The following is a 12,086-nucleotide window of genomic DNA, read 5'->3' as shown; positions in this document are numbered from 1 at the left end:
GTTTGAGGGCCAGATTGGGAATTTAGCCAGGACACCAGGGTTAACACCCCTACTCTTACGATAAGTGCCATGGGATCTTTAATGACCTCAGAGAGTCAGGACACCCGTTTAACGTCCCATCCGAAAGACGGCACCCTACACAGGGCAATGTCCCCAATCACTGCGCTGGGGCATTGAGATATTTTTTTTTAGACCAGAGGAAAGAGTGCCTCCTACTGGCCCTCCAACACCACTTCCAGCAGCACCTGGTCTCCCATCCAGGAACTGACCAGGACCAACCCTGCTTAGCTTCAGAAGCAAGCCAGCAGTGGTATGCAGGGTGGTATGCTGCTGGCTACAGTGGGTTAGTGTTGGGTCTCACCCTGCATGGTATCAACAGTGGGTTAGTGTTGGGTCTCACCCTCATGGTATCTACAATGGGTTAGCATTGGGTCTCACCCTCATGGTATCTACAGTGGGTTAGTGTTGGTTCTCACCCTGCATGGTATCTACAGTGGGTTAGTTTTTTGGTCTCACCCTGCATGGCATCTACAGTGGGTTAGTGTTGGGTCACCCTGCATGGTATCTACAGTGGGTTAGTGTTGGGTCTCACCCTGCATGGTATCTACAGTGGGCTAGTGTTGGGTCTCATCATGCATGGTATCTACAGTGGGCTAGTGTTGGGTCTCATCATGCATGGTATCTACAGTGGGTTAGTGTTGGGTCTCACCCTGCATGGTATCTACAATGGGTTAGTGTTGGGTCTCATCATGCATGGTATCTACTATCTACAGTGGATTAGTTTTGGGTCTCATCCTGCATGGTATTTACAGTGGGTTAGTGTTGAGGTCTCATCATGCATGGTATTTACAGTGGGTTAGTGTTGGGTCTCAACCTGCATGGTATTTACAGTGGGTTAGTGTTGGTTCCCATCATGCATGGTATCTACTGTGGGTTAGTGTTGGGTCTCATCATGCATGGTATCTACAGTGGGTTAGTGTTGGGTCTCATCATGCATGGCATCTACCGTGGGTTAGTGTTGAGGTCTCATCATGCATGGTATTTACAGTGGGTTAGTGTTGGGTCTCATCATGCATGGTATCTACAGTGGGTTAGTGTTGGGTCTCACCCTGCATGGTATCTACAGTGGGTTAGTGTTGGGTCTCATCATTCATGGTATCTACAGTGGGTTAGTGTTGGGTCTCACCCTGCATGGTATCTACTATCTACAGTGGGTTAGTGTTGGGTCCCATCATGCATGGTATCTACAGTGGGTTAGTGTTGGGTCTCATCATGCATGGTATCTACAGTGGGTTAGTGTTGGGTCTCATCATGCATGGTCTACTTCTGCAGGTGGACCTTGTGTGCCATGGGAAGACAGAGGTGCATCCTGACAAAGACGGGTCGGACCCCTATGCTGTGAGTACCCTGTGCCTTTTTCTGACACAACTCTGTTACTAAAGAACAATGTGCTTGTGCACTCCAATTGATACAAACTACAAGGCCATGGGGACTTGGTATAAGGTGCTCTTTGAAAGGGTAGTCTGTGACTGGCAGAAAACTACAAGGCCATGGGGACTTGGTATGTTTTACATTCACGTACATTGGGGGGGGGGGGGGGGGGGGGGAGTATTTAGTCAGCCACCAATTGTGCAAGTTCTCCCACTTAAAAAGATGAGAGAGGCCTGTAATTTTCATCATAGGTACACTTCAACTATGACAGACAAAATTAGAAAAAAAATCCAGAAAATCACATTGTAGGATTTCTAATGAATTTATTTGCAAATTATGGTGGAAAATAAGTATTTGGTCAATAACAAAAGTTTATCTCAATACTTTGTTATATACCCTTGATGGTATTTTGGCCCATTCCTCCATGCAGATCTCCTCTAGAGCAGTGATGTTTTGGGACTGTTGCTGGGCAACACGGACTTTCACCTCCCTCAAAAGATTTTCTATGGGATTGAGATCTGGAGACTGGCTAGGCCACTCCAGGACCTTGAAATGCTTCTTACGAAGCCACTCCTTCGTTGCCCGGGTGGTGTGTTTGGGATCATTGTCATGCTGAAAGACCCAGCCACGTTTTATCTTCAATGCCCTTGCTGATGGAAGGAGGTTTTCACTCAAAATCCCACGATACATGGCCCCATTCATTCTTTCCTTTACACGGATCAGTCGTCCTGGTCCCTTTGCAGAAAAACAACCCCAAAGCATGATGTTTCCACCCCCATGCTTCACAGTAGGTATGGTGTTCTTTGGATGCAACTCAGCATTCTTTGTCCTCCAAACACGATGAGTTGAGTTTTTACCAAAAAGTTATATTTTGGTTTCGTCTGACCATATGACATTCTCCCAATCTTCTTCTGGATCATCCAAATGCTCTCTAGCAAACTTCAGACGGGCCTGGACATGTACTGGCTTCAGCAGGGGGACACGTCTGGCACTGCAGGATTTGTGTCCCTGGCGGCGTAGTGTGTTACTGATGGTAGGCTTTGTTACTTTGGTCCCAGCTCTCTGCAGGTCATTCACTAGGTTCCCCCGTGTGGTTCTGGGATTTTTGCTCACCGTTCTTGTGATCATTTTGACCCCATGGGGTGAGATCTTGCGTGGAGCCCCAGATCGAGGGAGATTATCAGTGGCCTTGTATGTCTTCCATTTCCTAATAATTGCTCCCACAGTTGATTTCTTCAAACCAAGCTGCTTACCTATTGCAGATTCAGTCATCCCAGCCTGGTGCAGGTCTACAATTTTCTTTCTGGTGTCCTTTGACAGCTCTTTGGTCTTGGCCATAGTAGAGTTTGGAGTGTGACTGTTTGAGGTTGTGGACAGGTGTCTTTTATACTGATAACAAGTTCAAACAGATGCCATTAATACAGGTAACGAGTGGAGGACAAAGGAGCCTCTTAAAGAAGAAGTTACAGGTCTGTGAGAGCCAGAAATCTTGCTTGTTTGTAGGTGACCAAATACTTATTTTCCACCATAATTTGCAAATAAATTAATAAAAGATCCTGCAATGTGATTTTCTGGATTTTTTTCTTCTCATTTTGTCTGTCATAGTTGAAGTATGATGAAAATTACAGGCCTCTCTCATCTTTTTAAGTGGGAGAACTTGCACAATTGGTGGCTGACTAAATACTTTTTTTGCCCCACTGTAATTCAGCAGACCGCTCTTATCCAGAGCAATTAGGGTAAAGTGACTTGCTCAAAGGCACATCAACAGATTTTTCACCTAGTCAGCTCAGAGATTCGAACCAGCAACCTTTCGATTACTGGCCCATGCACTTCACCGCTAGACTTCCTGCCACCGTATAAGATGCTCTTTGAAAGAGTAGTGTATGTCTATCAGAAAACCAAAGGGGATAATAGCCACCACTTTACTAAACGAGAACTGTTGAACAATTTATCATGGGGTTTACAGTACTTTTCCCATCAAGGCAATCTCACAGAAAAATGTAGGGATGAACTTCTCCATTTAAAAAGCCTTTGTTACTTGGTTACTAAGTGGTTACAATGTATTTGGAAGACTGATATAATATACAGTATTGTATATAATAACATATGCCATTTTTTGCAAACTTTTATCCTAAGCGTGCAATGTCTAAGTGAATGTTTAAGTGTGGACTGTGTTTCTCTAAATGCAGGAGCCCAGGAAGAAAGGAATACTGCACACTGTGGACAGTATGAACAGCCTCACCACTGATAGTATTGTTCAGAGGATCATCAAAAACAGGTGAGGGCAGGAAGGAGTGAGATAACCTGGTATGTCACATCATCATGATAATATCTCTGTAGTTTTAATGATGCTAAGGTCACGTCATTATGATAATATCTCTGTAGTTTTAATGATGCTAAGGTCACATCATCATGATAATATCTCTGTAGTTTTAATGATGCTAAGGTCACGTCATTATGATAATATCTCTGTAGTTGTAAGGTCACGTCATCATGATAATATCTCTGTAGTTTAAATGATGCTAAGGTCACATCATCATGATAATATCTCTGTAGTTTAAATGATGCTAAGGTCACATCATCATGATAATATCTCTGTAGTTTCAATGATGCTACGGTCACATCATCATGATAATATATCTGTAGTTTTAATGATGCTAAGGTCACATCATCATGATAATATCTCTGTAGTTTTAATGATGCTAAGGTCACGTCATTATGATAATATCTCTGTAGTTTTAATGATGCTAAGGTCACGTCATCATGATAATATCTCTGTAGTTGTAAGGTCACGTCATCATGATAATATCTCTGTAGTTTAAATGATGCTAAGGTCACATCATCATGATAATATCTCTGTAGTTGTAAGGTCACGTCATCATGATAATATCTCTGTAGTTTAAATGATGCTAAGGTCACATCATCATGATAATATCTCTGTAGTTGTAAGGTCACATCATCATGATAATATCTCTGTAGTTTAAATGATGCTAAGGTCACGTCATCATGATAATATCTCTGTAGTTTAAATGATGCTAAGGTCACATCATCATGATAATATCTCTGTAGTTTCAATGATGCTACGGTCACATCATCATGATAATATCTCTGTAGTTTTAATGATGCTAAGGTCACATCATTATGATAATATCTCTGTAGTTTTAATGATGCTAAGGTCACATCATCATGATAATATCTCTGTAGTTTTAATGATGCTAAGGTCACATCATCATGATAATATCTCTGTAGTTTTAATGATGCTAAGGTCACGTCATTATGATAATATCTCTGTAGTTTTAATGATGCTAAGGTCACGTCATCATGATAATATCTCTGTAGTTGTAAGGTCACGTCATCATGATAATATCTCTGCAGTTTAAATGATGCTAAGGTCACATCATCATGATAATATCTCTGTAGTTTAAATGATGCTAAGGTCACGTCATCATGATAATATCTCTGTAGTTTTAATGATGCTAAGGTCACATCATCATGATAATATCTCTGTAGTTTCAATGATGCCAAGGTCACATCATCATGATAATATCTCTGTAGTTGTAAGGTCACGTCATCATGATAATATCTCTGTAGTTTTAATGATGCTAAGGTCACATCATCATGATAATATCTATGTAGTTTAAATTATGCTAAGGTCACATCATCATGATAATATCTCTGTAGTTTCAATGATGCTACGGTCACATCATCATGATAATATCTCTGTAGTTTTAATGATGCTAAGGTCACATCATTATGATAATATCTCTGTAGTTTTAATGATGCTAAGGTCACATCATCATGATAATATCTCTGTAGTTTTAATGATGCTAAGGTCACATCATCATGATAATATCTCTGTAGTTTTAATGATGCTAAGGTCACGTCATTATGATAATATCTCTGTAGTTTTAATGATGCTAAGGTCACGTCATCATGATAATATCTCTGTAGTTGTAAGGTCACGTCATCATGATAATATCTCTGCAGTTTAAATGATGCTAAGGTCACATCATCATGATAATATCTCTGTAGTTTAAATGATGCTAAGGTCACGTCATCATGATAATATCTCTGTAGTTTTAATGATGCTAAGGTCACATCATCATGATAATATCTCTGTAGTTTCAATGATGCCAAGGTCACATCATCATGATAATATCTCTGTAGTTGTAAGGTCACGTCATCATGATAATATCTCTGTAGTTTAAATGATGCTAAGGTCATGTCATCATGATAATATCTCTGTAGTTTTAATGATGCTAAGGTCACATCATCATGATAATATCTCTGTAGTTGTAAGGTCACGTCATCATGATAATATCTCTGTAGTTTAAATGATGCTAAGGTCATGTCATCATGATAATATCTCTGTAGTTTAAATGATGCTAAGGTCACGTCATCATGATAATATCTCTGTAGTTTCAATGATGCCAAGGTCACATCATCATGATAATATCTCTGTAGTTGTAAGGTCACGTCATCATGATAATATCTCTGTAGTTTAAATGATGCTAAGGTCACATCATTATGATAATATCTCTGTAGTTTTAATGATGCTAAGGTCACATTATCATGATAATATCTCTGTAGTTTAAATGATGCTAAGGTCACGTCATCATGATAATATCTCTGTAGTTTCAATGATGCCAAGGTCACATCATCATGATAATATTGGGGAAAAGTAAAGAAAGTCACCCACTATATTACTCCCAGTAACCTTTCTCTACTTTGTAAGTGTATGAACCATTTGTCTGAACCTGCACAGCATTTTGGGTATGCGTTTTCAGCTCCCACTATAAAATGATATAATAACACTATCTGCCATTTAGCAGATCGCTTTATCCAAAGCGAATTACAGTCATGCACGCATACATTTTACGTACAGGTAGTCCCGGGAATCGAACCCACTATCCTAGCGTTGCAAGCATCATGCGCTACCAAGACATTCCAATGATACTATACTCTAAATCACAGAAGGGTAAATATTCCATGCGTTACCATGATGGTTTTAACCAATAGCCCTCTGCACACTATTGAAACCTCCCCTCTGTGTCCCCTGCGATGTAGGCTGCTGTTCGAGGCCAGGAACCAGAAGAAAGAGGCCAAAGAGATGGCTGTGATCCAGGCCATGAAGAGAAGAGAGGAGGAGAAGGGCAAGGAGAGAGCCCAGGCTGTGCTCTAGGACGACAGGCCCGAAGGAGCACTCCCACCACGAGGAACCATTGACCACCCTTAGGGTCAATCTGAGACGGACTAAACCCAATACATCTAACCCCCACCACCAATGCAGCGCAGTAAATCCACCTCATCTGGGTTCCAATTCCCAACCAACACCCTCCAGGTCACACAGTCTCCTTACCAACAGCCAGACAGCGAGCCTTTGTTTTCAACATGCAGTATTCTTACAATGGGAGTTCTGTTGTAGGTTTGACATGGTAACATGTTAGGTAAGGCTGTTTTCTTTGTCTTAATATCTTAATACAGGCTGTATGCATTTACATGTTCTTTATTTCTTATGGTTTGACAAACCACCTTAACAGTATAGACCTCTCACTGTCTCCCTTCCTCACTGAGTTAGAACTAGACAAGGAACCAGAAGGCCCAACGTAGTTACTGAGTTATAACCAGACAGGGAACCAGAAGGCCCAACATAGTCACTGAGTTATAACCAGACAAGGAACCAGAAGGCCCAACATGGTTACTGAGTTATAACCAGACAGGGAACCAGAAGGGCCAACATAGTTACTGAGTTATAACCAGACAGGGAACCAGAAGGGCCAACATAGTTACTGAGTTATAACCAGACAAGGAACCAGAAGGCCCAACATAGTCACTGAGTTATAACCAGACAGGGAACCAGAAGGCCCAACATAGTTACTGAGTTATAACCAGACAGGGAACCAGAAGGCCCAACATGGTTACTGAGTTATAACCAGACAGGGAACCAGAAGGGCCAACATGGTTACTGAGTTATAACCAGACAAGGAACCAGAAGGCCCAACATGGTTACTGAGTTATAACCAGACAGGGAACCAGAAGGGCCAACATAGTCACTGAGTTATAACCAGACAGGGAACCAGAAGGCCCAACATGGTTACTGAGTTATAACCAGACAAGGAACCAGAAGGCCCAACATGGTTACTGAGTTATAACCAGACAAGGAACCAGAAGTCACTGGGTTATAGCCAGCCAGACAGGGAACCAGAAGTCCCAGCCTAGTCTTGTGAAACCAGACAGGTGTGTCTCTAAACAAATCTGTCTGTGCAAGTTAACGCCAGACTAATATTTGTTTTCTAAATAATTAACATAACGCAAGTTATTTTTCTTGGGGTTGATTGAGCTTTATTTAAACAGGAGAATTATGAATGATTCATTTCTGGGAGAAATAGTGTGGTTAGGTTGAAGTCTGTCAGGCGAGGCTTGGGCTTGTTGCTTTGGAGACCCATCAAACCACCTCTGCTGCTCCTAACAGAGCGATTATTGAACAACCAACACATTGGATGCATCCAACATGGCACTGTTTTTCCTATATAGTGCACTATGTTTAACACGGACCTGATGGTCAACAGTAATGCATTAAATAGGGAATAGGGCTTAATTTCAGATGCAGCCGTTGTCATTCTCCAAGGGACTGTTGCTGCTGTCATCGTGGCAATAGGCTAATCCCCTCACAACTTACAGTCCTATCTTATCTATCTCTGTATATATGTACTGTATGTATGTATTATAAATTAATATTAACCAGGAGAACTCTCTGGAAGATGTTGAAACCACTAGAGGTGTTCAGGGGTGGGTTTGAAAATGTACCATCTCTGTGAGAGCCTATTGGTCGATTTTACCTTGGGAAAAGCTGAGGTCATTAATGATTCAAGCTTTCTATCAGAGACTACCCTCAACTTTCGGACAGTTTTAATCAGTTTCTAGAAGAGAAATGGAATTGAATATTACACTCTTAGAAAAAAGGGTTCCAAAAGGCTTATTTGGCTGTGCCCATAGGAGAACCTTTTTGGGTTTCAAGTAGAACCCTTTTTGGTTCCATTTTGAATCCAGGTAGAACCGTTTTGGCAACCCAAAAAGTTTCTACCTGGAACCAAAAAGGGTACTTCAAAGGGTTATCCTATGGGGACAGCTGAAGAACCCTTTTCGGTTCTATATAGCACCTTTTGTGTAGATGGGCCAACCTATGGGACCTCATGTAGATAATACTACCAGAACATACTGACTGGAACTGTTCTATGTTATAGAATGAATCTATAATATAGATAGAACGGTTCTCCACTACAACAAATGCAAACTATTATTCCAGGACCCATTGTCCAACCTTTGAGCGCAGTTCTAGTTTTAACCACAGCAGGTCCCTCTTCCTCTGTAAAAGACACGATTTATCCTTGTACATTCTGGTAGAGCACTGAACTGAGTTTTAACCACAGCAGGTCACTCTTCCTCTGTAAAAGACACAACTTATCCTTGTACATTCTGGTAGAGCACTGAACTGAGTTTTAACCACAGCAGGTCACTCTTCCTCTGTAAAAGACACGACTTATCCTTGTACATTCTGGTAGAGCACTGAACTGAGTTTTAACCAGATGCTTTTAATGGCAAATTATTTTAAACGATAGGAGATTATGAAATATGTACGGTGCTGTTAACTTAGATAAACTAATGACCTTTTACTGTCATATGATCAAAAGTCTTAATCAAACCTCTGGAGAAGAAATCACCATTTCAAAACATTAATCGGATTAAATACTATATTTTTCATAAATGTATATTTTTCAGTCAGACCACCTCGACATAAACTCTGGTTGGTTTCATATGTTTTAAAAGCATATAAAATATTGTCTGTCTATAAAGTTGGAATGTATTCAATGTACTGTATAGGCTACAGTGATCTCCTATGTATGTTATTGACAACTCTGATCTCCTAAATGACAAACGCTGTGGAATTTGGTACAGTATATTATCATTGTCAATAATAACAACTCCATCTGAAAAACTGTGTTGGTCATCTTGACTTTGTTTCCTTCTTTACCACAAGACCAGACTCAGGACAGGATTCATTCTGAGGGTTCAGGGTTCAACTGGAAAACATAGTATAAGTAGTAAAATTGTATGTTTCATAAAAATCTGCTTCTTTCCCTTGCAGTACATTTATTCAAACACACAAGTGTACTACTCAGCTATACCGAACTGCAGTGTCTTTTGCATTTTTTGTCTTTAAATTTTTTGGGTGGGAAACAAAGTTCTACTCTCTCAAAACAAATGTCAAAACTTTTTTGTGCAAAATTATTAACATTGTTTTCACACACATTAAAACCCAATTTTGCTAAAACATTCACGCAAACCCTTTCATGAAAATTTAACTTTCAGGTGAGTAATTCTGTAACATGTACTCATTATGTTCTTAATGTGTAAAATTAATAATATACTGTACACTGGCCTGATAGAAATGGTGTCACGCCCTGACCTTAGTATTCTTTGTTTTCTTTATTATTTTGGTTAGGTCAGGGTGTGACATGGGTAATGTATGTGTTTTTGTCTTACTCTAGGTTGTTTGTACTGTCTAGGGTTTTTTGTAGATTTATGGGGTTGTTTTCATCTAGGTGTTTATGTTGGTCTATGGTTACCTAGATTGGTTCTCAATTAGAGGCAGGTGTTTATCGTTGTCTCTGATTGGGAACCATATTTAGGCAGTCATCATCTTTGGGTATTTCGTGGGTTATTGTCTATGTTATGTTGCACATCATTTATATAGCGGTCACGGTCGTCTTAATCGTTTTGTTGTTTTTTGTTTAAGTGTTTTTCGTGTTCTTCATTCAATAATGAAGAATGTATTCACACCACGCTGCGCTTTGGTCCCCTCCATACGACGATCGTGACAAATGGAGAGTCATTGTTCACTAAATGTTTGGCAGTGTCTATACATGTGTAAACAAATATGTATGTGTTGCATAAGGGAATACAGGTAAATACACACAAATGGATTGATTGTTCTGAACAGCGATAGGTATCCAGAGTTTAGACTCATTTGACTTCATTCTCTACAGGGCTAGGTTTCTATATACCCCCAAAAACATTTTTATAGTTTGTTTACTTCACCTTTGTGGAAAAGGCTGAAGATTTGAGCTAAATTACACATATGAATAGTTTCCCTGGATACGCATCTTTGAACGCCAGAGCCATTCCTCAACAAAACTGAACATTAAATCTGTCACATTGAGATTGACCCTATAATTGAAATCTAATCTATAACCTCACCCATCCCTTTATGTATTACTGCCCTCCAGTTGCAAAAAGTGACATCCAAAAAACCACTTAAGAAACCTATACAACATTCTATTCACGCTATTCCAGCCATTATTATGAGCCGTCCTCCCCACTGCAGCCTCCTGTATAGGAAGATTTTGAACTCTTTTGGGTTCCATGTAGAACCCTTTCACAGAGGGTACTCCATGGAACTCAAAAGGGTTCTAACTGGAACTGGTGATAGTGATAGCTATTTAACAGTCTGATGGCCTTGAGATAGAAGCTGTTTTTCAGTCTCTCGGTCCCAGCTTTGATGCACCTGTACTGACCTCGCCTTCTGGATGATAGTTATTACTACTCGGGTCCAATCCAGGTCATAAAAAATCTAATCAAACTTTATTTGTCACGTGCGCTGAATTCAACAGTGAAATGGTTACTTTTTTTTTTCTTCTAACCAATAGCGCAAAAAAAGTTAGGGGAACAATAGGTAAGTAAAGAGAGTAAAAAACAGTGAAAAGACAGTGGAAAAAAAACAGTAGCGAAGCTTTATACAGACACGGGTTAGTCCGGCTGATTGAGGTAGTATGTACATGTACGTAAATATGGTTAAAGTGACTATGCATATATAATGAACAGAGAGTAGCAGTAGTGTAAAAGAGGGGTTGGCGGGTGGTGGGTGGCGGGACACAATGCAGAAAGCCCAGTTAGCCAATGTGGGGGAGCACTAGTTGGTCGGGCCAATTGAGGTAGTATGTACATGAATGTATAATTAAAGTGACTATGCACATATGATAAACAGAGAGTAGCAGCAGCGTAAAAGAGGGGTTTTGGGGGGCACACAATGCAAATAGTCCAATACTTGTTCAGGAGTCTTATGGCTTGGGGGTAAAAACTGTTGAGAAGCCTTTTTGTCCTAGACTTGGCACACCAGTACCGCTTGCCATGTGGTAGTAGAGAGAACAGTCTATGACTGGGGTGGCTGGGGTCCTTGACAATTTTTTGGGCCTACCTCTGACACCGCCTGGTGTAGAGGTCCTGGATGGCAGGCAGCTTAGCCATAGTGATGTGCTGGGCCGTACGCACTGCCCCCTGTAGTGCCTGGCGGTCAGGCTGAGCAATTGCCGTACCAGGCAGTGATGCAACCAGTGCTCTCAATGTTGCAGCTGTAGAACCTTTTGAGGATCTCAGAACCCATGCCAATTTTTTTTTAGTTTCCTGAGGGGGAATAGGCTTTTAGTCGTGCCCTCTTCACGACCGTCTTGGTGTGTTTGGATTCTAGTTTGTTGGTGATGTGGACACCAAGAACTTGAAACTCTCAACCTGCTCCACTACAGCCCCGTCGATGAGAATGGGGATGTGCTCTGTCCTCCTATTCCTGTAGTCCACAATCAAATCTAATTTTTATTTGT

At 40.7% G+C, this 12,086-nt stretch overlaps 1 protein-coding gene across 3 annotated transcripts in view; it reads left to right on the top strand.

Moving 5' to 3' along the window:
* LOC110512124 (ethanolamine-phosphate cytidylyltransferase-like) overlaps window positions 1-9,346 on the top strand; it is a 36,358-nt gene extending 27,012 nt beyond the window's left edge. For 2 of the 3 annotated variants that reach the window (XM_036939158.1, XM_036939157.1), the window contains exons 11-13: window positions 1,333-1,398; window positions 3,621-3,709; window positions 6,499-9,346. In XM_036939158.1, coding sequence (XP_036795053.1) covers window positions 1,333-1,398; window positions 3,621-3,709; window positions 6,499-6,613 — 270 coding nt within the window. In that variant the 3' untranslated portion in view covers window positions 6,614-9,346. The remainder of the gene's footprint in view (window positions 1-1,332; window positions 1,399-3,620; window positions 3,710-6,498) is intronic. The other variant, XR_005035198.1, reaches the window with a different exon arrangement.
* The last annotated feature ends 2,740 nt before the right edge of the window (window positions 9,347-12,086 follow it).

The sequence above is a fragment of the Oncorhynchus mykiss genome, chromosome 12 (genome assembly GCF_013265735.2).
Source record: "Oncorhynchus mykiss isolate Arlee chromosome 12, USDA_OmykA_1.1, whole genome shotgun sequence".
Taxonomy (NCBI): Eukaryota; Metazoa; Chordata; class Actinopteri; order Salmoniformes; family Salmonidae; genus Oncorhynchus; species Oncorhynchus mykiss.
Note: the sequence above shows the minus strand (reverse complement) of the source record. Positions and strands in the feature narration are given on the sequence as shown.